At 51.8% G+C, this 25678-nt stretch overlaps 9 protein-coding genes across 9 annotated transcripts; 3 read left to right on the top strand and 6 right to left on the bottom strand.

The window, feature by feature from the left end:
• Nucleotides 1-117: 117 nt before the first annotated feature.
• CABS01_09011 (uncharacterized protein) lies at nt 118-465 on the bottom strand (the record flags this gene model as incomplete). The annotated part of the gene is made up of 1 exon (XM_060542369.1): nt 118-465. One exon carries the CDS (start codon nt 463-465, stop codon nt 118-120), a length of 348 nt encoding a protein of 115 aa, XP_060400650.1.
• A 202-nt stretch (nt 466-667) lies between these two features.
• Nucleotides 668-1075, bottom strand: CABS01_09010 (uncharacterized protein; the record flags this gene model as incomplete). The annotated part of the gene is made up of 3 exons (XM_060542368.1): nt 668-711; nt 814-934; nt 1001-1075. 3 exons carry the CDS (start codon nt 1073-1075, stop codon nt 668-670), a joined length of 240 nt encoding a protein of 79 aa, XP_060400649.1.
• A 3640-nt stretch (nt 1076-4715) lies between these two features.
• CABS01_09009 (uncharacterized protein) lies at nt 4716-6049 on the bottom strand (the record flags this gene model as incomplete). Its single annotated transcript, XM_060542367.1, has 4 exons — nt 4716-4825; nt 5266-5367; nt 5574-5767; nt 6039-6049. The coding sequence occupies 4 exons, from the start codon at nt 6047-6049 to the stop codon at nt 4716-4718; spliced, it is 417 nt and encodes a 138-aa protein (XP_060400648.1).
• Nucleotides 6050-7779: 1730 nt separating this feature from the next.
• On the bottom strand, nt 7780-8880 carry CABS01_09008 (Mov34/MPN/PAD-1 family protein; the record flags this gene model as incomplete). The annotated part of the gene is made up of 2 exons (XM_060542366.1): nt 7780-8789; nt 8856-8880. The coding sequence occupies 2 exons, from the start codon at nt 8878-8880 to the stop codon at nt 7780-7782; spliced, it is 1035 nt and encodes a 344-aa protein (XP_060400647.1).
• A 464-nt stretch (nt 8881-9344) lies between these two features.
• On the top strand, nt 9345-9692 carry CABS01_09007 (uncharacterized protein; the record flags this gene model as incomplete). The annotated part of the gene is made up of 1 exon (XM_060542365.1): nt 9345-9692. The coding sequence occupies one exon, from the start codon at nt 9345-9347 to the stop codon at nt 9690-9692; it is 348 nt and encodes a 115-aa protein (XP_060400646.1).
• A 771-nt stretch (nt 9693-10463) lies between these two features.
• Nucleotides 10464-11792, bottom strand: CABS01_09006 (uncharacterized protein; the record flags this gene model as incomplete). Its single annotated transcript, XM_060542364.1, has 3 exons — nt 10464-11483; nt 11551-11619; nt 11685-11792. 3 exons carry the CDS (start codon nt 11790-11792, stop codon nt 10464-10466), a joined length of 1197 nt encoding a protein of 398 aa, XP_060400645.1.
• Nucleotides 11793-15535: 3743 nt separating this feature from the next.
• Nucleotides 15536-16596, top strand: CABS01_09005 (uncharacterized protein; the record flags this gene model as incomplete). Its single annotated transcript, XM_060542363.1, has 4 exons — nt 15536-15854; nt 15909-16034; nt 16090-16323; nt 16403-16596. 4 exons carry the CDS (start codon nt 15536-15538, stop codon nt 16594-16596), a joined length of 873 nt encoding a protein of 290 aa, XP_060400644.1.
• A 1304-nt stretch (nt 16597-17900) lies between these two features.
• CABS01_09004 (major facilitator superfamily transporter) lies at nt 17901-19544 on the bottom strand (the record flags this gene model as incomplete). The annotated part of the gene is made up of 3 exons (XM_060542362.1): nt 17901-18248; nt 18313-19316; nt 19391-19544. 3 exons carry the CDS (start codon nt 19542-19544, stop codon nt 17901-17903), a joined length of 1506 nt encoding a protein of 501 aa, XP_060400643.1.
• A 3877-nt stretch (nt 19545-23421) lies between these two features.
• Nucleotides 23422-25625, top strand: CABS01_09003 (heterokaryon incompatibility protein; the record flags this gene model as incomplete). Its single annotated transcript, XM_060542361.1, has 2 exons — nt 23422-23866; nt 23926-25625. The coding sequence occupies 2 exons, from the start codon at nt 23422-23424 to the stop codon at nt 25623-25625; spliced, it is 2145 nt and encodes a 714-aa protein (XP_060400642.1).
• Nucleotides 25626-25678: the final 53 nt, after the last annotated feature.

Raw genomic sequence — 25678 nt, 5'->3', positions numbered from 1 at the left:
CTTTTGCATTTCGCCTACCGCCTGCCGCCTACGGGCGAGGAACTTTTTGATGGCCGACGGCCGACGGCACGCCTTTTCTTCGAAATGAGCACGCACACCTTTTTTTGCGGGTCAACCTTACCTGCTGTGTTTGTCGACTTTTCTTAGAAGCGAGTATCGCCGACTGAGGAGAGCGGACCGCGAGGCCCGATGAGAGCTGGAGCAGTCTGGGTGAGTCACCCGAGGCGAACCAAAGAAACAGGGGAAGGACGGAGCAATCCAAGAAAAAATGACGGACGCGAGATGCGCTGGCAAGAAATTTGCCCTACGAAAGAATCGGGTTTGGTAAGGGGGCTTTCTCGAACGACAGAATTGGTGGACACACGTCCGACACACCCTTCGCGCACAAGCGCACGCAGCATACACAGCCAAGCGTCCGTACCTACACGGCCCGGTTCCGAGAGCATGGCCTGATGCCAGCGACATGCGACGAGCACCTCCGAGTTTCCTCAAAGCGAGCGAGCTTGGGAGATGCGGGGCTATGACTGGCCAGCGACGTGGGGTCACATTTCACCTCCAACTCAGCACAACGCACGCTGCAAAGCCTCCGGCACAACACACATTCTCTCTCACACGGGTGAGCCAAAGGACCAGGCCACCACTCACAGCACTTTTTTTATTTTATTTTTTATTCGACATCACATGCATAGCGACGGACTGGGATCATGAGCATTGGAGGCGCATGCATATTTATCATTTTTTCTGTCAACTTTCTTCCCATCCTTCTCGATTCTACTCCGCTCTTCCGGTTATTTCCTTCGACACTGGACTCGGCCAAGGACCCGAAGACAAACCGCTTCGAGGACCCGAAACCCGTAGGTTCGTCGATATCCACTCGGAGGACAAATCCACACCTCACACGCGGGAAGAATTCGGAGGACGCAACCTGTGGGGACTCTTCATCGGATCCGGTTCCAGCAAGAAGTTCCCCCCACGCCAACAGCCCATCTCCTGGCGGGACATTGACTCGACCGTCGCATGTGAAATGCAGGCCAAGTTGTGACGCCAAAATGACCAAACGGGGATGCAGCGACATGACTCAGGGATAGCGCACCACACACAGCAAGACAGGAACAGGGCTGGGGGGGAGGGGTGGTTCTTTTTTTTTTTTTCCCCCTTTCTGATGTATGCACGCGAAATGCGAGAGGACATAGCGACGACGCAGGAGAGCCGGAGTTTTTGGATTAGCAAGGTGCTGCCGTCAAGGTTGATTTGTTACGGCGCAGCGACGATTCCCAGCATGCGTGGATGGGGACATGGGAATCAAACAATACGGCATCAGAATCCGTATGAGGAGCATAGGCGCGCCCTACTGGGGCATATTGTTTTTAGTTGAAGAGCCCAATCTCACATCACATATTGAACAAATATTCTTACAAGCATCCACTAGCGGAGGTTGGAGTGTTGAGTTTCCCACATACTTTATGCAGGGCAAGCAGCAAAGCCCAGGAACACGTTGCGCGAACAGGGGTCACAAAACGCACTGATGCATGGAGGCCTAACTCGAATGTCCATTGATATTTGGTGCAATGCTAGGTGGATGCAGAGCAACTTCCAGACATGAAATGCTGACCGCCTTCAAAAGACCGGCTGCTGCTGATACCGATGGAGCAAATGTTCGGATAGAGCGTGCGAAATTGCGACAATATGACCGGGGTGGGCAGACAGGCGGTCAAGTCACACTCACGAGTCACAGGTGGCAGAAGTCTCGAGAAATTGAGGTTGGGCTGCGGACCATCACTCACCGCAGTAGAAGGGCAGATGCGGCCAAGCCGAAGACGTGGCTCACGACTGGCATGCCTTCTTTGCCTTGTCCTGCAATGTCGCGCTCGCTTCAAGTCGGCGGACCAACATATTATCGGACTTGTCGGGGGACGATGCCCTACGCTACGGCTACCTGGTGGTGGGGGCCATTTTTGATTCACACTTTCGGAATTACCTAGTCCTCATTTTCTCCAGTAGTGGCATCCACACGGGCCGGAATCACTGACATTTTGACAGCTCCTTGTCCGAGAGACGAGCGAAGCCCGTGTTGGACCAGCCGCCGCCAGCCTACGGGATTCGGGAGTGCAGAGGCAGGTCGCAGGCTGAATCCGCAGATACTGGACAGACGCGAAAATCGCCAGGTCGACAATTCCACTTTGTGCGCTTGTGCGCTGGGGGGGCCGCCACGCCTCGGCAGTTGGCAGCCATCGATCCCACCAAACTTTGCCCCAAGAAGATGCGGAATGCGGAAATTCCCACTCTCGTCCGATCGGTTACGCGGTTCGCGGATATAGCTCCAGTCTCCCGACTCTAGAGCATTCTCCAGTCTCCAGAGTATCCTGTATTCGTACGGATGCTTTGCACAGAGTGAGCATGTTCTTCTGTGGCTCACTGGCTGCAGCACAGTACGGGGAAAAGTTCGCCACCTCCTTGCAGATGATGTTACCAAATCGTCGGGATCCGCTCGGGACGTCGCGCGTTACGCGATGGTGCGCCCGTTTGCACATGGCTGTGGCAACGACTGTTGGTATCTGCGCTGCTCTGCACTGGGGCTTGTCAGTCATCGCAGTTTCTGTAGCCTTCATTTTCTAAGGGTTTTATGGATATTGTTACGTGTCCAAGGGACAATTTAAGGGGTCCCAGAATCTCCCATGTGGTGTTCCAGGGAGAACCAGTCGACCAGAGCAGTTCGACTTAATTAGGGGTCCTTCTTGCGGGCGCTCCGAAGAGGGGAGATGAGGAGTATCCTTGCAGGTCCTTACGGCGCCTTAGAAAAGCCAGTTGTTGACAACCAAAGAATACGGTCAACATCGTATGGATATGGAAAGCCTTAGGGCCAATCCTAGGGGTGTGAGGTTCAGAAGAGCAAGGACTTGAAGGTGAACTTTGCACAGGGCGGAGTAAGACTACACTACGTTGCGGGGATCCGCGGGTGATATCTCATTTCCTTGCGCGCTGCCCGCTTCTTTAGCGGAGTCCTGCTCACTCTTTTTTTTTCTCTTCCGCCCCCTCCTGCTGATTTTCTATTCGTACACGGCCACGACGGTATGGAGCCCAACCGTCCATCGTGGCCTTCTAGAAGGAGGTTGGGATGTTCCTTGGCTGGACTGGGGCACCCTTCTTATCGTTCCTTTCGGTTCGTGTTTGCCGACTGCCTTTTTAAGAAGGAGGTGGAGAGAGGCTTTGGGACCTACGAGCCTTGAGGGTTTAAGCGTCGGGCGTTGGAAGGGGTATTCGGAAGGCGGTAAGGATGTTGGACGTTGAGGGGACTTTTGGGATCTGCTAGGACCGCGGGGAACCTTTGTTTTTTTTGTTCGTGTTGTGAAATTTGACCATGGGAAATCTTGGATTACCTTCCACAGGTAGACTAGAGGAACGTTTCGAAACGATGAGGTGTTGCGATTTAGCATGTGGTGATGTGTTGATCGACGAGGATTTTCGGGTCATGGGCGGCTATAGACGGTGTAAAGTGAAGTCGTTGGATTTCTCGCGTGAGGTGCAACTTGCTTGTGGTCGAGGCTCAACGGAAATGAGTTTGCTGCCCTTACGGATATCCACCTGCCATTTCGAGAGTATTCTGTGCTGACACGTGAAAAGATATTCTGCCCTTCGAGGCTGGGAATTATTACACAATGGTTATACGTTTGTGAATGCAGAAAAGGATCCTTGGGACTTTGTTGATATACGCGTTGTGAGTTCATGACATTTCCGTCCACGCTAGATATGTGCGTAGGGTAATCGGGAACAAAGTTTACAGGGGAGGAGGAGGAGGGGTCTACGGACTACAGTCACAGTGGGATGGGTAAGGACGGCCTATGTATGGACGTTGTTGTGGATGTGATTGTGAAGAAAGGTGGATGGCAAGAACTCTACGCGAGTTGTATGGACTGCAAGAGTCAAGAGGATGATTTTTGAGTTTCGGGGGGCATAGTGGGCGATGGGGTTGGCTGGTCAGGGTGCCTTGTTTCGATGGATGTGGTCTGCGGACAGCAGATAAGGTATGTAGGGACTTGATGTGCTTGGCGCGATCGGTGAGGCTGTGAGGCGGTGAGGGAGGATGCGAGATGGGTGGTTGGATCGTTTGGTGTGTGCGGTGGTGATGGGACTGCCGGGGGGGTGGGACGGGACGGGACGGTAGCGGCGATGGTGATGGTGTGAAGCTTCATGTTGGGCGAAACGGTTGATCGAGTTCCGATTGAGGCGTCGGGTGACACGTAGATTCTAGTCTGGTTGCGTGACGGGGTCTGGGGATGACGTATCGAGAGACTTGTGTTGGTGGTACACTGTTACAACGAGTTACAGAGATTGTACGGCAGAGGCTATATAGAATGTGAGAGTGCGAAAGTTCGGTGGCGTGGATTGCGTGAGGTGATGCGAATATGGTGTTTACGTGTTGTTCTCTTGGATGGCGACATTTTGGGGATGGGTGGTGTACTTGGAGAAGGAGGGGAAGGAGCGTGTATTTAGGGGGAGGGGATCTTCCCCTTGGACTCTCTTGGATTTGACTCTTATTTTCTTGCTCGTTTGCTTGATGGCTTGATTTACAGGTTTCTCGCGGAATGTTTGGTCGAGGGTCTGGGGCTGAGGTTGTGCTTGGGGGTAATGAGAGGTGATTGATATCGATTGCGTTGGCTGCAATATGAACCGCGATGAAGGACCAGGCTTTTCCATCGCCCCGGGATGAATGAGGATCATACGGTCAGCACGAAGACGACGACGACGACGACGACGACGACGACAGGCAATTGGATAAACGGGCCGGGATTGAGGTTGAGTGGATGGCATGGGAGACTGGCTTTGACTGGTGCAAAGTATGATGGATGCTGTTAGCCGACTGGGAAGGGCAGAGGTTTGAGGTGTCAACAAGAGGAGGGATATGGTGAGGGGATACGACTGGAGCGAGGCGGACGACTTTTATTTCGAAGAACTCGATCGACCTCGGACGGCGAACCCTGGGATTGGACAAGGCTGAAATTGGGACGTTGGTCGTGACGATGTTTTCTGAGAACGGGTCAGTCTTAGGGGGTTTACTTGAGCCATGTAGCTTGTTGCTGCTTGGACGGGTATCGACATGTGTCCGATATCAGAGGAATCGATGCGGAAATGGCCTAAGCGATAAATGATGGACGAAGTCGTTAATGGTATTCTGCCGCCCTGTCTAGGGAAGGGTGCCGATGGAAGAGGACAGACCATGACGGGATACGGTAGGTCTAGAAGGAAAGAGGCCATTTGGATACATACGTTGAGAATCGGTTTCCGGGGCCTGGACTATTGTTGATATTTCGCCGACGGGCATGAGGCGGTTATGATGGTGGAAGGTAAAAGCCTGCGGGAACAGTGAGACTAAGTGAGTGGTAGATTAGGAAGTGTTCCTCTCGGCCTCGGTAGGTTCGTGAGAGTTGACGCAGTTTGCGTCTTGCTCTTTGGGAGAGTCACATTTACTGTTGATCTACGGAAGGCAATGCCGGGCTCTTCCAAGATGCATGGATCATAGAGTTCAGTTTACTCGGGATGACCAACTCACCTATGAGAAGCTAGAGGCCTTTTACCTCGTGGTCGAGTTGGCGAGATGCTACGTCTGAGCCTCGTCTGGAAGACGTCGTTGGACGATCTCTGGCATGTTGTGCACCGTTTCGAGAGGACTGATGACGAGGTGGATGAGGAGCGTACGTAGGTCTCGTCTTGAAATAGGGCGATGTTTTGGTCTTCGAAGCTCAGCATATCAACTCGTCTATGTATGCATCTAAATATGCAATCATCTTGATAATACGATGAAACTTACCTCAAAAGACTCTTATGTTATCTCCAATGTGACACAGCGAATCATATAACTGTATCCGCTGATACGAACATGACAGACGCTTAACCGCCATGCTCTGAATCTTCATCTCATGAGTTAAATGCGGATCTATGGGTACATGGGAAATATAGCAAAGGGAGCCAAAGGATGATATCAGGCAAATAGCCGGAACTTGAAGGGATGTGAATATGCCCTTGTTCGCGCCCCCATGTACCTAATGCCCATATCGAGGGGCCCGTCTATCGGAGAAGCCTAAAGCGCCCAAGTATTCTGCCCTTGGCCGTGGAGGCCAAGATGGGCCACGTGGTTCCAGTCTATGATCCAATTCTCTCATCTAGGCTACTACTCTGGAGGTCAGGAGCCAAAGCTTCAGGTGTGCGGTCTCGAATCGGTCGGCGACAGTATTTCTTATCAGAACCGCAAGCAAAGGAGACATCATAGAGCTCGGGAACGTGAGCCCAGCACATCCGCTTACGTCGCAATGCCTGAGTGGTCCTCCGCATTACCTCTGCCTCGTCTACGACCCTAGAGAATTAATCACTTCCTTGATACATATAGCCAGTCTTTGAAAACCGTCGCTCATCCACTCTCTCTGAAGAATCTTCCATTGAGTCCAGAGAGCTGGGGATGTCTGAGAGGTTTGTCTTCATATGTGGCGGGACAAGCACTCCATCGGTGCGTTTTTACCAGGAGATCGCCGCCTAATAGCCATGATCATTGAATCATTCTCTACAGTAGTGATGTTGGCTTACGCTCGACATGAACGTGGTGGCATTCGGGAAGTACACCCCATAAGCCAGTGTGCTGGGGAAATGCCACATCTAAGGTCGTACATCGCGCCAGATGGTCGTTTCCTGGACGGATGTGTTGAGCGATGAACCTACTACTCTATGAGGGCTGAAGGAAGAAGCTCTTTGACAAGAAATGAGCTACTCGTTTCTGGATGACAGTATTGAGATACTGGATAGCATTAGCTCTGGACATGGTTTTCTTGCTGAGGACCGGCGACGCGTAACTTGAGCCGGTCTTCCTGGGTCTCATCCTAGCGCAAACAAACATTATTGTGCATCTGTATGTATTTCTCACTAGACAAGGCATAGACGTAGAGCGTGATATAGTGCTGGAGCAAGGGAAAGCCGAGAAGCTTCACTGAGGACCCGCCGTCAGGTGATGTTAGCTATGTTTCGGTCACTGACGATGGGGAACGGCGTTGGTTTGCCCAGGAAGGGAACCTTTTGCAAGTGTTATAAGAGAGATGAAATATTCGTGGACCAGCATGATTGGGGAAAGTTGACATCACTTGGTCGGCGAAGTTACTTAGGAGCTCTCACCGGTCTGATGCATTCGATAATTGCAAGTTCAGAGTGATCTGTGTAACACAGCAAATATTTAGTCGGAAAGCCTGTGACTGGACCGAAAGAATTAGTAGGAAGGCATGCACATCTAACCAGGCTAGATGTGGCTGCGAAATTCATATCCTTCCTTTGGCAGAGAACCGAAGGAAGGGAGGGACTTCATCGGCACAGAGGCTGCTTTCGCCTGCTGAGTATTCGATGCCACCTTGAAATGAACCGTCTCGGCCCCTTGGAACGTGTCATCTGAAGGTCATCGTATGTTGAGGCTGAGCTTTTAGGTGCAATGTATTCGCAGGATACTAGGTGTGTACTTTTCACCCGGAAAACAGCTTACGATTCAAGATCGTGGTCAAGCTCAAGCCTCACGTGGGAAGCTCAAACAGTCACAATAAGGCAAGAGGGCTTGAAAGACTTAGTGGGATATCAGCTGAGGCACTTCAATCAGGTAAAACATCATTTTACAGCAGCGATTACGGCTCAAAATCATGTCATCATTTCGGGGCCAAAGCCCACCCTATCCTCTGAACGCCATCTATCATGCCCAGGACCTCGCGAAGACCTGTATCGAGGCCAAGCAACAAAGCGAAACTTCTACCAGACTCACGACGCATTCGCGCTCACGTCATTAAAGATCTTCTTCTTCACCTCCATCGCAACGAGACCAGTCCGCTCCTGCATCGCCACAGTATTGCTGTCCTTCACGAGCTTCTCGAGCAGTCCGTCGACCTTTTTGCTGGCCGCGCCGACACCACCCGTTCCCGGAGCACTCCGTCCCTGACGGGCGACTTGTGTCGTAGTCTCCTTGATCTTGGATGCGAGATCAAGCATCTGTTTGTTTCCGTAGTCGCGATTCGTAATGAGCGGGCTTTGGCTCAGCGTCTGTACCCAGTACTTGTGCCACAGCAGCTCCAGCATCTGGGACTCAAGCGTGCTCTTGAAATGGGACACCTCGAGGCTGTAGTACTTGTTCGCGTGAGCGCCGAACTCTGCCGCCTTCGCCAGAGGGACTTCCTGCCATCCGTCGCTGGTAACGCCACTGCCGCTGGCCCCGCCCTCCTTCTCCTTGATGTAGTTCTCGGGGTACGTTCGGAAAGCCCCAATCTCCACCTTGCCTGCGTTGATGGTGCGGTCAGGGTCGATGACGACGGCGAGGAAGGGCTCCTGGAATTGCTGCTGCAGCGCCTGGGTGCCGACGTCGATGCCGGACAGCCAGCAGCCGTAGCCCGGATGTGAGTGATACCATCCGACGACGTTCTCCATTCTGCCCTGCTCACGGCAGAGGCTGAGGTATTCGACCATGTATTCTTCGGCGTCGCCCTGGGCGTTGACGCGCGTCTCGGTTCCCTCCACGGGTAATCGGAAGGCATCTGTGACGATGAAAGTGTCGCCATTGACATAGCCCTGCATCAGACCCATCACCTCGAGGTTGCCGCCGGAACGGGCGTGCATCACCATCTTGATGAGAGCCACGGCGCTTATGCGGACGTTTTTGAAGTGGTTCGGGTTCGCGGCCCACGGGCGGGCGTTCATCTGTTCCTTCTGGGCATCGTGGTCGAGGTTGTAGAGAGCGTCGCGTTTGGTGTCAACCAACTTTACGTTGTTGTCGAGCTCTAGAGCAAGTGGTCAGCTGTATTGGGCGCGACAATGGCGACAATGTAAAAGATTTCACGACATACCCCACGACTTGAGAGCTGTCTCCATCTTGACTGCTCGTTTCCGCGTGAGCAGTTGTGTTTGCAGGAGATGACGTTGAGGGACGGCTTAGGCTCACAGGAAGGTTGGAGATGCTGGTGACAATGGAAGCACTTACCCCACCATCCAGCTGCCTCAGCCGTATCTTATCGATAAGATAAAGCTATCACTTCGAGGCGGAGCTTGGTGCATTACATAAGCCTCGCTAGGCATTCGCCATTCCAATCGCGACCTGAGGTGTCAGGGGCACTTACAGGCTTACTTACCTGAGAGCTCCAAGACCACCCATCATGCACATCATCAACACGGCGAACGCCAATCAAGCATTCGATCACATCAAGCTCAAGAAACACGGTATCCACATACAATGAAAGAGAACCGATGAAAAAGATGTTAGTCAATATTTTAGCTTCGGTCTTGACGAGCTGGCATTGGTCCAGCCGGACTTTGCGGTCTTTAATGTAACAGACAAGATGACGGAAGTTCGCTTTGACCCTTGGGATTCGAGCAAAGTCAAAAAAAAAAAAAAATCAGCCTACGGTCGCGAGCCATACCAATTGGAATGGAAGATGCGAATATTCGGCTATGCTCAGGCCTCCCGTCTCGTCTGCTATTTCCATGTGGCTACATACTGGAATTGTGATGAAGTTGAGAACTGCCAAGTGGAACTAGTTCGGGAGATGGCCGTCCATGATCCACGGTTCAATCGATGGTACAAATCAGCGGGAGATGAGCAAAAGACCACGGGGGTTCTTGGGGAAAGGACCGAAAGCGATCTCGACGAGTTGCTGCGACCCAAGGCTCGCAGTTCCTGGCAATGATCCTTTCCGAAACGAATCACTGGGCGTCCCTGGTAGATCACGTTCGAACAGCAACGCTTGGCAATGTGGAAATCCGTGAGCCTCAAAGTCGCTGGGTCAAGTGGCTCCAACAAACGACACACGTCATGGCATTTTCGGATATCGCCAGTCCCGGGTCAATTATTCGCGTACTTCCACCATGGATGTCCGTCAATTGGTCTTTGGGATCTTGATCGGGGTCTCCGCTGCTTTCGCATCCACCATACGGACGTTACGAGCGCGATAACGAGGGGTGTCCTAGTCACCCCGCCTCCGCAATGGGCGGCCGGTCCGGCTCCGAGATGTTTCGATATCGTCCCAACGTCAGGAATGACTTTGAGGCGAAACACTAATTTCGTCGCAACACGTTGCGGTTCATGCAAGCAGCAAAGGAGAAAAAAGAATCAGACCGAAGTCTGCCGGCCTTGCGACGGCAGTAGAGTTTCACGGTCAACGACGCACGACCAAGGACATGTTTGGGCCAAGAGAAAATGCACTTTGGTACTGTCATTATTACTGTTAAAAATATATGGAAAAATGAGAAGCTGATTTTCTAGTCTACACAACACAGCATTGGCCAAGTTGGTTTGCGAACGCGAACCAGTCAACCGAATCCGAACTTGATGTAATTTGCTGTGAATTTCGGACTCTAGATACAAGGAAGAACTGGCGGTCGTCTCAACTCAAGGGTTGCCCGGGTCAGAGCATTAAGTTGTTGGCCCCCATGTCTGCCACAAAGTTGGACAACCCCCCTTAAGCGGTGAAAGCGCGAGCCTCAACGGCGGCGTACTCGTCGCGCTTAGCGGCCTTGGCCTTCTTCGTCTTCTTGCCGCGGTGATGGGGCTCACGAGCCTCAACGGCGTGCTCGGCAGCGTCCTCAGAAGCGAACTCGTCGCGCTTGGCAGCCTTCGCCTTCTTGGTCTTCTTGCCGCGGTGGTGGGGCTCGCGGGTCTCGACGGAGTGCTCAGCGGCGTCGTCGGAGGCGGACTCGTCACGCTTAGCAGCCTTCGCCTTCTTGGTCTTCTTGCCACGGTGGTGGGGCTCGCGAGCCTCAATCTCGTGCTCGGCAGACTCGATGGCTTCGTCGGAGGCGGACTCGTCGCGCTTGGCGGCCTTCGCCTTCTTAGTCTTCTTGCCGCGGTGGTGGGGTTCACGGGCCTCGATCTCGTGCTCAGCAGACTCTACGGCCTCCTCAGAGACAAATTCGTCACGCTTGGCGGCCTTCGCCTTCTTCGTCTTCTTTCCACGGTGGTGGGGCTCGCGAGCCTCAATCTCGTGCTCGGCAGACTCGATGGCTTCGTCGGAGGCGAACTCGTCGCGCTTGGCAGCCTTCGCCTTCTTGGTCTTCTTGCCGCGGTGGTGAGGCTCGCGGGATTCGACATCGCGGGCCTCGAGGGCCTCGTCGACAGCAGACTCCTCACGCTTGGCGGCCTTGGCCTTCTTGGTCTTCTTGCCGCGGTGGTGGGGCTCACGAGCCTCGATGTCACGAGCCTCGAGAGCCTCGTCGACGGCAGACTCCTCGCGCTTGGCGGCCTTAGCCTTCTTGGTCTTCTTACCACGGTGGTGGGGCTCGCGGGCCTCGATGTCGTGAGCCTCAAAGGCTTCATCGACAGCAGACTCCTCACGCTTCGCAGCCTTGGCCTTCTTGGTCTTCTTGCCGCGGTGGTGGGGCTCGCGGGCCTCGATGTCGTGAGCCTCAAAGGCTTCATCGACAGCAGACTCCTCGCGCTTAGCGGCCTTGGCCTTCTTGGTCTTCTTGCCGCGGTGGTGAGGCTGAGAGGTGGTGTTAGTATATACATAACTCTTTGACCTGAGCACATTTGAGAAGATTAAATCTTACCTCACGAGCCTCGATGCTGGCAGCCTGGGGCGCAGCTAGGGCAGGCATGGCGAGTGCCAAGGCGGGAGCCTATTTAACCTCATATTAGTCCTCGCGTTCCCACACTTTAGACTCATCGTGGAAGGAAAACTTACTACATAGCGTCTGGCGACCTGACCCGTGGGGATGAGGTTCAACGACTGAACACCTTGGACGGCAAGGATGCTCGCCAAGAGGAAGTGGCCAAAGGATGGGTAGTGCATCTTGAAAAGAATGATTGGCTGACCGGCAGCAAATGACAGCAACTGGATTACAAGAGAAAGGAATGAAGGGTCGCGTCAAGCGATCAGGGGCCAACAGTGGAATGAGATGTACGGATGGTCAGGCAATGGTGGGCTGATGAGCGGGTTTGAGAAGATATTATATCTTGCTCAACGACCTCTGCGTTTTCGTCCCTCCACAGCGAGTTGACAAGGCACCCCCCCTTTTGGCACGGCACTTGGTCCATTCGCGAGTCTCCATTCGACTAAGTGACGAAGGCATGGGTTGAAGCCCCAAGTTTGGACGAAAAGGGCCTCGACTAGAAGGCGTCAAACTCTGATCGGCCTGCCGCGTAGGACCAGAAACGTCTCAGAGTCGGGATACCAGATGGAAAGGGTCTGAAAGGGGGTGGAGAGACAGGGCCATGGGCTATGACGGCTTGCGATAGTTGCTCGGACTGAGCTAGCCGCAAAAGATGGGACTCGTTCAAAACTCGTCGGGGCTACGCTGATGATGTCGAACAGCACCAAGATGCTGGACGCGGGGAGGCTGGAAGGGGAGGTTCCTGGACTAGGATATGAGCCGAATCCCGCGCTTGCGGTATCGACGACGGTTGTCGTCCTCCACTTCGAAAGCTCGTATACGGAGTACTCCTCGTACCAAGCAATGAGAAGACAACAAGCATACTACCTTATTCCCTTTAGACATGAACATGGATGTGGTACTGGACTCGCTTGCAGTTTCAGTTCCAAGAAGTTCCAAGACTACCCTGGGCGGTCAGCAGACGGGGAGCACACAGGGGAAAGCGAGGGTGTTCTCTCGTTGTGCCTGGCGTCTCGTTCGACAGACCCCAACACGATCTGATGCTAAGCCTGATCGACAGGACGTTACGGAAGGTCTTCGCGACGCCGCAGTGTGTCGGGGAAATACGCTGGTAGGGTGGCCCGGTGATGATCCATCAGCCATCTCCTGTCGTACTGTTACTCGTACGCTAGAGAGGATGAGCCGCACAAGGGACCTCTGATACAGCCACAGTCCCAGAATGCCAAGAACTGACAACAACCGAACCTGGGTCAAGATTAAAGAGGTGTACCGACTCAAAACCGACCACTGTTGGTGTCCTGTGGTGGTGGATATTCCATGAGCAATGCGGCATCAAGTTGCCGGGTTTTGAGCCTCATAGGCGGCCCGGGCTCTTCCCTGGCGCCTTGCGGCGTTCGTGAGCAGGGTTGGAAATTAGTCTAGTCTAGTCTAGTATGGCCTGGACTAATACTAGGCTAGTCTAGTACGGCCTGGACTAGTACTATACTAGACTAGTATTAGTATACTAATTAGTATATATCAAAAAAAATTATTTATAAATTAATAATAAATAATTAATTATAAATATTAATCTATTTTAAAATAAAAGTATTAAAAGCTTATTTTATATAATTTTAAAAACTTAAATATTACTATTTAAATAAAATATTCTTAAAATCTTAGTTTTTTATTAGATTTTTTAAGAATTCAAAAATTGAATTATAAATACTTTTTTTATTAAATAGTTTTACTTATATTTATTATAAAAATAATTTTTATTATATTTTTTAGAATTTTTTTAGAATTAATTAAAACTAATATTGAAATTTCTAAAAATAGTAATAAAATTACTATAAATAGTATATTTTATACTAATTAGTATATTACTAATATACTAATACTAGTTTAGTATTTTTAAGGGTGGACTAATACTAGACTTACTAGTACTAGACTAGACTAATACTAAATACTAGTAATATTTTTTTTAACCCTATTCGTGAGTAGTCGGTGCATCCCCTGTGGGATGGGCTGGAGGCGCTAGAACGTAGTAACTAGGGTTAGAAAAAATACTACTAGTATTTAGTATTAGTCTAGTCTAGTACTAGTAAGTCTAGTATTAGTCCACTCTTAAAAATACTAAACTAGTATTAGTATACTAATAGTATACTAATTAGTACGAAATATACTATTTATAGTAATTTTGTTACTATTTTTAGAAATTCAAATATTAGTTTTAATTAATTTTAAAAAAAACTCTAAAAAATAAAATAAAAATTATTTCTATAGTAAATATAAGTAAAACTATTTAATGAAAAAATATTTATAATTCAAATTTTGAATTCTTTAAAAATTTGATAAAAAACTAAAATTTTAAGAATATTCTATTTAAATAATAATATTTAAGTTTTTAAAGTTATATAAAGTAAGCTTTTAATACTTTTATTTTAATATATATTAATATTTATAATTAATTATTAAGTGTTAATTTATAAGGATTTTTTTAAATATATACTAATTAGTATACTAATACTAGTCTAGTATAGTATTAGTCTAGGCCGTACTAGACTAGCCTAGTATTAGTCCAGGCCATACTAGACTAGACTAGACTAATTTCCAACCCTGGTGGTGACTGGTCGTGGGATCTCCCCCGCAAGCCACACCCTGTCGCACCAAACTCCGCGTTTCGACACACCCCTGTTCTGAGACACCGCACCAACGCCTCAGCTGTGCCATTACCAGGGGCCCCTTTTTCTTTGCTTCTTTCTCTCTCTTCGAGTCTCTTCAACTCTTGACTATGCGAAGAAGGATCTCAGCTCTCTATCACATTCTCGAGGCAAAAAGCCTGCTGCAGGGACGGAGACAGGGATACAAGAGCCAGGGCTTGGACCTGACTAAACCTGACATGAGTAGCCCTGCAGATGTTACCAAGACTGCACGAAATCCCGTTCATGGGATTGTTCATCAACAAGGGCCAGCCCAATCATCGCCGTGGTTATTGGACGAGAGCGGCTGATTATTTCCGACCATCTATTATCATCCCTCACTGCACAGCGCACGTAGCACGCAGTATTGCCCATGATCACTTGAACCAAGGCTTGCAACTTGACTGAGTCGACTTACATTCCCGGTCCCACCCCCGGCTGTGACGGACTCGACCTCTTTTCTGTCTCGTCTATTCTTGCTTGGGATGATCGGCTTCTTGGCCTGTGCCGCAACTTCGCAACGAAGATCAAACAGCCCAAACGTTTCTGGTGGCTGGATGACATCTCGCTAGCTGGCAATTTCCATCCGACTATCCAGAGCCTATGCCACTATGGTCCATGGATCCCAAGTATCCCAATGGGGCGAGGTTGCATTGCACACACCTGCCAGACGGCGACTTTTCCTCCCTCGGTCTTGAGCGAACTGGGTCCCCTTCCAAAGTCGAGTCCTGTCATTGTTCGAGTTGGGACATAGTTGCGGCGCGTAGCCTCTCGCTGACGCCGCCTCTTGCCCGTGCCCTCTCTCTCCCTCTCTCCCTACCGAGTCTCCTCTTCCCACACCCATCGACTAATCGACTTGGACGGTCTGTGATCACCCATTAGTTTGGTAATCTGATTTTCCGCGCCCGAAGCGATCGTCTTGGCACTCGTCTCTTCTTACCTTCTCAGAGAGCTGCTGGCCTTGCCTCCGAACTGTTTCCCCTCCCCTTCTCCCCATTCTGTGCATACCACTCTATCATTCTCCCTTCTTGTCTCTTTCTTGTTTGGTCACTCTCAGTTTCCATCATCCGTTTCTATACCCGACTTGACGTCGTTGTACCATTCCCTTGCTGTCAAATTCGTGACAGCATCCCTTCTTTCGCCTTCTATTCTTTCTTAATAAGGCACCTGGCGTGCTCCAACTTAACCTTCCGGTGCTACTACCTTGTCCGCCGAAGAGGGTCCCCCTCTCTTTAATAATCATGTCTTCAGAAAAGGTCTACCGGTCCGTACCCCACGAAGAGGAGGAAGTCGAGAGTCTCGCCGGAAGCCTCAACACGGAGAGCACGGAGAACGTAGAGGCTGCCACAGGAGGAAACGAAGCGACATGGAGGCGGATGAGGCTCGGCGATGAACACCCGTGCAAAGAGAAGGCGCGGCGGCTTCTGCGGTATTGGCCTTGGGCTCTTCACGCCGTGCTTTTGACGACGTCTGTCACGCTTTTTGCTGCATCATTCTGCCTTCGCTATGGCAACACCAATAAGGACGATACTTGGGTGACGGAGAAGTACTCGTCATGGTGTAAGAATCATCGCCCAATGACTATCACCCTTCATCATGGCTGACAGTTCATAGCCCCTGCTGCAGGAATCATCAAGTACCACACCGAAAGGTACAACCTGACGCCCATTATGGACTGGTCACCCTTTGTCGGTGCTGGATACGAGATCGATAGAGCATGGGATCACATCACAAACAATAGTAAGAAGACGACCCAATGGCTGGTGACGTGATGATAGAAGCTAATGAGGCGTAGTCGGCGACCAGATGATCTCGCGCGCCGAGCTCGACAAGCTCGGTCTCGATCCCAAGTCAATCAAGACCACCAACGCCGTCACGGGTGAGGAAGGTTACCGTGTCGGCCTCGAGGTGTTCCACCAGCTTCACTGCCTGAACCTGCTCCGTCAAGCTACGTACCCGGAGTACTACTCAAGGAAAGAAGTCGGCGGCGACGTGGCCGTTGAGCACAAGGACTTGAGAGGACACCTGAGTAAGTCACCAGGATTCATGAGCCACGAGCATGAGTGGCAAGAATGTAGAGAAAACCGCATGGCTAACGAGCTCACTAGACCATTGCATCGAAGCCCTGAGATTGAACCTGATGTGCGAAGCCGACATTGGCGTCTTCACATTCAAGATGTACCCGGATCTCCCGCTCGAGGGCCACTGGCCCGACTTCAGCACGCTGCACACCTGCCGCAACTTCAACGACATTCGGGACTGGGCGCTGACACATTCGGTGACGTTTGAGAATGAGGAATAGGCTTTTTCGGCACAACCCCAGTTGGAAAGAATCGAAAATGAGTTTTGAGTTGCGGAAAGGTGGTGGGCAAGGCAGGGTAACACAGCAAGGGTTGACCTTCATACATATTAAAAAGCATAACAGCGGCAATGCAGTCCGCAAACGGATAACATTTTCCCCAGAGAACGAATAAAGCCTCAGCAAAGTTTCCTGTTCGCATACGCCTCAAATTTTGTCGGGGAGGATGCAGAAGGTTCTCGAGTTTGCTCTTGTTTGGAATTAAAGGTTGGAATGAGTTTGAAGGTGCCAGACTTAATCTCTCACTGAGTTGCATTAGCTCCCGCTGTCTATCGGGAGCCAAACATATTACAACTTTTGACCTTCAGCGCCATCGACAAGCGCCACCTGGCGACAGTTGAATAACCGATCAGCCCTGATGGTCTAGCGGTATGATTCTCCCTTAGGGTCTTCACGACACGCATGGGAGAGGTCCCAGGTTCGAATCCTGGTTAGGGCCCAATTCTTTTGCATTTTGCGGTTCTGAACACTGGCGATAGGCGCTTCGTGTACTGTATTTTTGCCTCTGACAATTTCGTGATGTCTGCGACATCCATGGGCTAATTATGGTGGTGGGCGCACTGACAACTCCCGATTACAAAACATCTCTCTCCACGGCTGCAGTCTGCGAGTCAATCCCTATAGTACGCGGTATAACTCGTGATACGACTGGCCAGCTTCGCGATATACTTTTTGCCTTGTCCCTGCGTCGAAGCTTCTGAGACGGCCGTAGAAGATGGGTGCAAGACAGAAGAGCCGCGGCGCATGTCGTTGCCGAAAGTCTCGTGTGCGCCCAGAACTCTGACAGGCTTGGCTTACATGAGGCAGGCAACACAACCTTTAGGCGTGTCCCGTGGCACCCGCGGTCCACGTCACGGAAGTTACACAAGACTTAGGGAACCACAGGAGCATGTTTGCCTTGGCGGTTCGTTTCTTCTTCCGTTCCGTGGTACAAAACTTTGTTTGCTTAAGAGTCGTGATCCCCTCGTTTAGTAGTTCATCATCCCTGCCCCGTCGGCAAGTGTTTTCCGCGCGCGTTTAATGATGTTCCCGGTGATGTAGCGAGGTAAGTGAATCACAGAAACACATCCGTGGACCGCGAGTCGATGTAAATCATCCAACATAAGCTTTCATTGTGCCTTGTGAGGCGACCGCTGTCTAGCGGGGGTATCAACAGTTTCTATATCCATACAACCAACGCGCGCAAAAGTCTATCCCTTTTTCCAAATTACTCCGTTCCCTCTCTACCAAGGCAAGAAAGGGCTCGTCTAAGCCTCCTCATCCTTCTTGTCCTGGTCGGTGACGATGCCCATCTTCTTGTTCATGAGCTCATCGGGGTCGCCGGCGCCGGCGTCCAGGACCTCGAGGTTGCCCGCGGCGTCCTTGGTGCCGGTCCGGTAGCCCGAGTGGCTGCCAAAGACGTACCACACGTAGCCAGTGAGGATGGCGGTCGTGGCGAGGAAGGCGAAGATGGTCCAGTTACCCATGCTGTACATGGGGGAGTCGGTGCTGGGGAAGAGGAAGGGGGCGGAGATGCCGCCCGTGTTGGCGATGGCGATCATACCACCGGTCGCGAGCGCGGTGGCGGTGGAGCCCTGGACGGTTGCGGTGCGGTGCTATTTTACTTATTAGTTTACTTTTTCTTCTTTTCAATGCCTCAATGGAGATTCGTGAACTTACAGCAACGAAAGGGAGGACGGCCGCGTTGGTGCAAGCAATGATGCACACGGCAAAGTAGCGCACACCCCAGTGCTTGACGATGGCCAGGAGGAGGTATCCCGTCGCGACGAAGATCAAGGCACCAATGACGTGGCGAGAGCGCTCCTTGGTCCTATCGCTGTGCAGACAGTTGCCGATGATGATGAACATGGCAAAGACGTTGGGCGGGACGGTGAGCAGCTGGGCGTTGTATCCCTTGAAGCCGAGCGAGGAGACGATGGTGGGCGCGAAGTAGCCGAAGGCGTTGAGGGAGTTTGTCATGAGGAAGTACATGACGGCGAAGAGCCAGAAGTACGGGTCGATGATGGTCTTCTTGGCGACCTTGCTGTCCCAGTGCTTGTCGGACATGGACGGGGCAAAGGGGCCGAGGCGCTTGACGGCGAAGGCGCGCTCCTCGGGGGTGAGCCAGGCGGCGGTCTGGGGGTAGTCGGGGAGCATGAACCAGACCATGACGCCGACGATGACGGCGGGGATGCCCTCGAGGATGAAGAGCCACTGCCAGCCCGTGAGGCCGCCCTTGCGGTTGAGGAAGGAGATGCCGGTGGCGAGGAGACCGCCAAAGGCGCCGGCGACGGCGACGGAGGAGGCGAAGATGGCCATGCGGGTGGCGCGCTCCTCGGGCTTGTACCAGAAGCAGAGGTACATCATGATACCCGGGAAGAAGCCGGCCTCGGCGAGGCCGAGCATGATGCGGACGGCGAGGAGGCCGCCGTAGGTTGTGCAGGCGGCGGTGCAGATGGTGACGATGCCCCAGGAGACCATGATGCGGGAGATCCACTTTGAGGGGGAGAAGTACTTGAGCATGATGTTGGAGGGGAACTCCATGAGGACGTAGGGGACGAAGAAGAGGGCGACGGCGACGTTGTAGCGCTGGCCGGTGAGGTTGAGCATGGTGACGATGTTGTCTTCGGGCTTGTCGTTGTTGAGGGTGCGGGCGTTGCCGAGGTTGACTCTGTCGAGGTAGTCTGTGATTCTCGTGTTAGTGGATGTTTGATGGCAACTTTCTCGTCTTTTCTCGTGATGCTGGAGAAAAACGTACTCAGGAGGTAGGTGATGCAAATCCAGGGAAGGATTCTGAGATCCTGCTTGCGGACGATGCGGCGTTCCATCTCCTTGTCGGCAAGGTCGACGGTCTCGAGGCCGGGCACGTCCAGGGACGGCGCCGGGGCGAACATGGCCTTCCAGTCGGGCATCGTTGCGGTTCTGGGATGAACTGTGGAGATTTCGGTGAGGCCTCGGTGAAGGGTGTTCGATCGCGGGATTGGTGTTGAACTCTAGATTCAACGACCGCTGAGACACCGTTTGGGTGGGTTGCCCTGTGAAAGCCGGCTTGGTGAGGGCGACGAGGTGAAGAGTCGACGAAGTTGTTGATGGACTTGTGGTTCGGACACACTCTCAGGATGCACTTCGGACGAGGAGGGAAGTCGAGTTGTTATAAGTCGATGCTTAACTCCCCTGGCCTCCTAGCGTCTACTGCATTTGGGTTCCCGCCCACATGGTTCGATCCATCCCGACTTCGAAATCCCCATAGAATTCACTGCGACCCCGCGACAATCTGGTTTTAGAAACGGTATTCGTACAACTAAAATGTTGCCTTATCTCTCTCAAAGAACCCAATTGAGAGCTGTGATAGGATGGGCGCGGTGGCGTGGGAAATGTCCCGACTGTTCGGGGTCTCCAGTCTTAGTGTCGAGTCGTCGACCACGCCCCCCCCCCCCTCCCAAAGCTAACCGTCTTGCAAAAGACTGAAGTCAAATTCAATATGTAAATGCCGGCGGGGGAGATAACGTTTCATCCAATCACAAGAGCGGAAACGCCCTAGATAACGACCAAGTCAAAAAAGTTCTGGCCTGTGTCAGTGTTCTCCTCCGTCTTGGGCTGTTCTCGTCCGACCCGGGGGCAACCCCGGACTCGGAAGCTAGCACCGCGTGAACCATTTCCCAGAAGGCGATTAGATTCCTGCAAGCCTGCGAATCATCCATGCCTAGTTCAGGTTCAGTTGGGCAATGTTCGGCGTACTGCCGTGCGTCCGGTTCTCGGGGTGGCTTGCAGAATTTTCGGCCTGCAAAAACACCACAAAGAAGAAGAAGATTAATAAGGCTTGATTTGTGAGAGGAAGAGAGAGAGAGAGGGACAGAGGGAGTAAGAGACTGAGACAATCACACATGCCAGCTGAAGACAGCCTGGGAACTAGAAGCCTGTCACAAATTGCCGCATTTCCGGGTACGATCAACAGCAAGTGCAGAAAACACGAGGTCTACGTACGCTTGTAAGCCTGTAATGGAGGCTAATACTCAAGATGATATTGAACCCCGTTCTTCGGATCGTCTGTCAGCCTGTCGCTTGCCAAGACTGCAGATGCAAAGACATGAGGATATTATTCAAGACCTCTTCGTGGGTCTCCGAAAGGGGGCCGGCCTTTCACCCTTCAACGCTTGAAGGGGGGCGGCGGCGGCAGCGGGCTCGTGCATGATGGCAAGCCCACCCCCAAATGCAACAACGATTTCATTCTCCATCTTCCCATGAGTCCCCATTCCTATCGCCGTGGACCCGAATCAGACCTGACAGCTGAGGGTTGTTCCTTGTATGGTTCACTCTCTGCGTCTCCTTTTCAGAGCTGTGCCTCTCGGGTACTCTCCTTTTTGGGAGTGTTCTCACTCAATCTCGAAATGAAGGGACGCAAAAGACATACCCAAAAAACCTGTTCGTCTCATCTCGCTGACGTCGGGTATCTGACTCGTGTATCTACGCTGCCGCGTCGCGGCGTAATGTTGGAGGCGTTGCTTGCTGATAACGGTCTCTGGCAGACGAGGTTGTGAAAACGCCACGGCCGACGGCAACTCCAAGCGTTACTGATCAAAAAACGCCCTCGTGTGTGTCTGTTGATGTCGGTGTAATTGACTACGTGGGATTACACGAAGTGATTTGATCAATATGGGCCCATCTACGCATCCTCCGCCATCCGCGACCGGGGCGGAGGTCCTAAAGCTCCATTCTTCGGCAGTGGCCCCGTGGAAGGGGGAGCCGCTCACCTAAACCATAGTAGCGTGTAGTATGAGCGAAGGCTCGTCGGTGTTGTCTGGGAATGGTTGCAAAATGTCGCGATAGGCAACAAGCCAGAGCTGTCTAGGCTTGTGATAGATGTTATCCGCCCGCCGGCACCTAGAGACTAGATCTATCTGACTGTCTGACATCTACACCACATCGACAGTGACAGGCTGACAGCAATAGATCGGCTCCATGCCAATGCTAGGCGCACATGGTCGTATAAACCCACAGCGCGGGATGTCGCACGGCGTCTCCGCTAGTTCTCACCTAGTGCGCGGCATGTCTGTGGTCTTGATCTTCGACTTCGGGGACCGGAATGACGATAGTGTGTTCCATGGGCTGAGGATGGTGTTCTGCGAGTGTGTGTGCGTCTGTGGGCGGCCGAGAGAAGCGTCAACTCTATGACTGTTTAGTGTTTGGCCGCCTGCGCGCGCCGGCGGGCTGCTTCTAAGTGGCTGCATGGCCAGGACCCGCCGCCCGGCGGGCATCAGTGGGTCCGCCCCGAGCCGATCGGCAAAGGCGCGTGGTTGTAAGGGAGTTGAGGCTTGCAGCTGGACCGTTCGAGCCGTAACACCGGAGTCTCATTTTGCAATATCTTTGCAACATTCACACGTGGAGGTTGACAACTGCTCCGTTCTGATTCGAGCGGCCCCCGGAGCTTCGGAGCTCGTGTTGCAACCTTGTGGGAAAAAAGGTTCAACTAAATGTGACGCCCAATTATTGATTCGCTTTCTCTCCGATATCATCCGAGTTTTTGAGGACGTCGATGAATCGATAGTCTCGATGCTCAAGTCCGAAACCGATCAAGGCATCCGCATCATTTGTTTTCATGCTCAGTAATTTTGGCTTACTTTATCAGAGTCTTGTAGGGAGAAAGCCAACTGTCTATGGAGGGGGGTTGTGGACAAACCCCTTCTCCCTTCCATCCCTGCGTCTTCTCTTTTTTCTCATTCTCTTTGAAACCTCAAGTTGAAGCGATTCAGAGACTTCACTTTCCCAAAATGATGTCCCATTGCTACAACCGAACGCCAACTTATCAACTCAAGCTTGAGCACCGGGTGACGCCCATCAAGTATTCGGAATAGCAGCCCGCCACCCAAAGAACATATCCAAAGCGCGTAGCTTTTAGCCTCTATCGCACACTGATCGCAAACTCAGCAGAAGCGAAGACACATTGGTTCTGATTCCGAAAGCGTAATTACTTCTCGGTGTAAGTGGTTAAGGCAGTGGATACAGAACAGATCTGGGCCCAAGTCGTTGTTGCGGTGAATTCGAGTTGTAAAGTCCTCTCGAGGCAATCATGGCGCAGTTTGCCCAGTACTAAATCATCATTTGTATGTAAGTCAAGCACCCTGATTCAGCCTTTGTCGCGGCGGTCGCAGACCTAACGATGTATAAGAGCAGTACAGGCCAGGCCGAGACACCATCGGAACCGATTCCTCCTCGAACGTCGAACGTTATCATTTTGCGCTCGCGCTTCAGCCTCAAATTTCTCTGCATCAGAATTCTGATCAGTCTGGAGACACTCGAGAGGGTTGGGGGCTACCTCTCCTGGATTAAATCGGAGCCTTGAAATGTTGCTCTGACTCTAGTCAAGCTGACTGTGAGAAAAACCTGAAGCCATTCGCGCCCTCGTTGCCGTTTCTCTCTGCAAAGCAACACAATCGGTCACAATTATGTGCAAAGAAGTCAATCCAATGGGCTAGGGTCATTGGCGCTGTGGCTGACTTGGCGCCAGCCCCAGGCTGGCTTTATCTTTATCCTGCCTATCAACCCCAGCTTTCATGCATGAACCATCACCTATCACAATGATCAGCTTCAATTCTGCGGTGCAGTCAGCCGAGCTGAAGTTCAGCCGTATGTGTTAACCCCGCGCACGAACAAGATGGGCCTGACTGGACCAAATGGCGCATCACCCAAAGCATGCTGGCAGCCTCATCTTCAAAGACAACAACAAGTGTTCAACTGTCTTCATACCAGGTCTGTCGTACAGATTTCTTGCTATCTGCACAGTCTATCAGAATGTTATGTCAAGTTTGCGTTGGGGCATTCCAACACCGGAAGGGTTGGGTTCGCGATACCGACGAGGGCTCCGAGCCCACCATTTTACTTGCTCATCACGAATCGGTCGCGAGCCTTGAAGCTTCAGCCCTCGACGCTTGCGAGACATGTCGTCCGTTCTGGCTCCAGATCAGCGAGGAGGACCAGATTAGACTGAGAGAGTTCGACGCCACTTGGACCTCACGCCCTAGGGCAGGCGGTGCAAAGTCCTGGACACCTGGGCAACGGTTGGACGAGTTTGATGGTCTAGTGACTATGGGCGCAGTTGTCCTTCTCGAGGAACCGAGTCTAAAAGCCATTGGGTCTGACTTGATGATATCCATTTCATTCGAGTCGGGATTCACGGATGAAATTCATTTTGATCAAAAAAATATTTCTGGTACTTATGTGGTACAGAGAGGTGATTGTAAGTAACACTGCCGGGTTGATGAGCCGTCAGCTTTTTCTAATGTGATCGGCCACCAGACAAGGATGCCGGAAAGATGATACCGTTCTCCAGTAACAACACGGACTCCGAGGAAGCGTGGGCTAAAGCAAACTTATGGATGCAAACCTGTTTGTCTACTCACACGGCTTGCAACGTTGAGCTGAAAGCGGATCCGTGGTGTCCAACTCGATTGCTTGACCTCAAGGCTGGTTGCGAGGGAACAGATGTTGCCCGTCTGGTAATCACGGCAGAAAACCGGCCTTCGCACAATGATCGTTATGCGACCCTGAGTCATTGCTGGGGTTCAGCCCAGTTTCTGCAACTGAAGAAAGCCACGTGCGACGATTTCAAAAGAGGCATCGAGCTCTCCAAGCTTCCAAAGACATTCCGTGAAGCCGTGCAAGTCACTCGACAACTAGGCGTGCGGTACCTCTGGATCGACTCGCTGTGCATATTCCAGGATCGAGACGATCTCTCCGACTGGCTGGTCGAAGCGGGTTTGATGCACAAAGTGTATTCAAACTCATTTTGCAACATCTCTGCAGCGGGAGCACGCGATAGTTCCAAGGGCCTTTTCTTCAAGCGGGATCCGAGAGTGAGCCTTACTACCGACATGTGCCTCAATGCGGAGGGGTTTGGACTGGAAACGGAATACGTCGACTGCAGCATTATCGACATGTCATTTTGGGGCCATGCCGTTGGGCAGTGTCATCTTAATAAGCGCGGCTGGGTTCTACAGGAGCGTCTGCTTTCACCACGTGTTCTTCATTTTGGCCGCGATCAACTCTTCTGGGAATGTAGAGAGCAAGCGGCGGCCGAGTGTTATCCAGAGAAGATGCCGGAAATCTTGGCAAACAGCGTTCCGACAAAATTCAAGAGACTCAGTAAAGAAGCTTACGGCCCTGATGCAATGTCGCGAGAGAGAGAGCCGGACGACCCCACGTTCTACCATCGAATTTGGGATTTAATCGTGAGAGCGTATGGAAGCACCCGCTTGACTATGGCCTCCGACAAATTGTTGGCTCTTTCAGGCATAGCTCAGCATTTCGAAACTCTCGTTGACGACACCTATGTCGTGGGGATGTGGCGGAAGCATTTAGCCAGCAATTTACTATGGCATGTTGATCAGGAGACGCAGGTCGACGGCTCTCCATCTATTCGGCCCGAAGTGTACAGGGCCCCATCATTCTCTTGGGCCTCAGTCGATGGCAAAATCATAACTGGACCCCTGATTGATCAATCGAAACTGCTCATAGAGGTGGAAGACGTCCGAATCGAGTACGTGTCGAAAAACAAGACGGGTCTGGTAAAAGGAGGCCATGTCGATCTTAGATGTTGTGTGCTGCCCTTCGAAATGTTTGTGAAGTCCGGCAGCCAACGCCGGTTCCTTTCTCTGAAAGTCAACGGTGTCATTGTCATAGCATCGAGGAAAGATCCGCAACGGAATATTGGTCCTCTGGTACACATGGACATTGGCCAGGAAAGCTTCAACGACGAGAATACCACAGGATCGCTATACTACATTGTCGCACAGAAGCAGGATGAACCTGATGGCTTTGTGAGGTGCCTTCTGCTGATGGCCGTAGATGAGAAGAGGAAGGTCTTCAAGAGGATTGGGCTGGCAGTAACCAACGATGCAGAAGAGATTGAGATGCTGCAGAATGGGACACATAATGCCGATGGAAGCTTATCGAACAATTGTGGTCTTGATGGAATTAGAACCATACGAATCATCTGAATGCGAGAAGTGGCTAGTAAAATCTAGTAAACTATCTGGTTGATAGAAGACGA

This window comes from Colletotrichum abscissum (assembly GCF_030869225.1).
Source record: "Colletotrichum abscissum strain IMI 504890 chromosome Unknown Scaffold_21.1, whole genome shotgun sequence".
Taxonomy (NCBI): Eukaryota; Fungi; Ascomycota; class Sordariomycetes; order Glomerellales; family Glomerellaceae; genus Colletotrichum; species Colletotrichum abscissum.
Note: the sequence above shows the minus strand (reverse complement) of the source record. Positions and strands in the feature narration are given on the sequence as shown.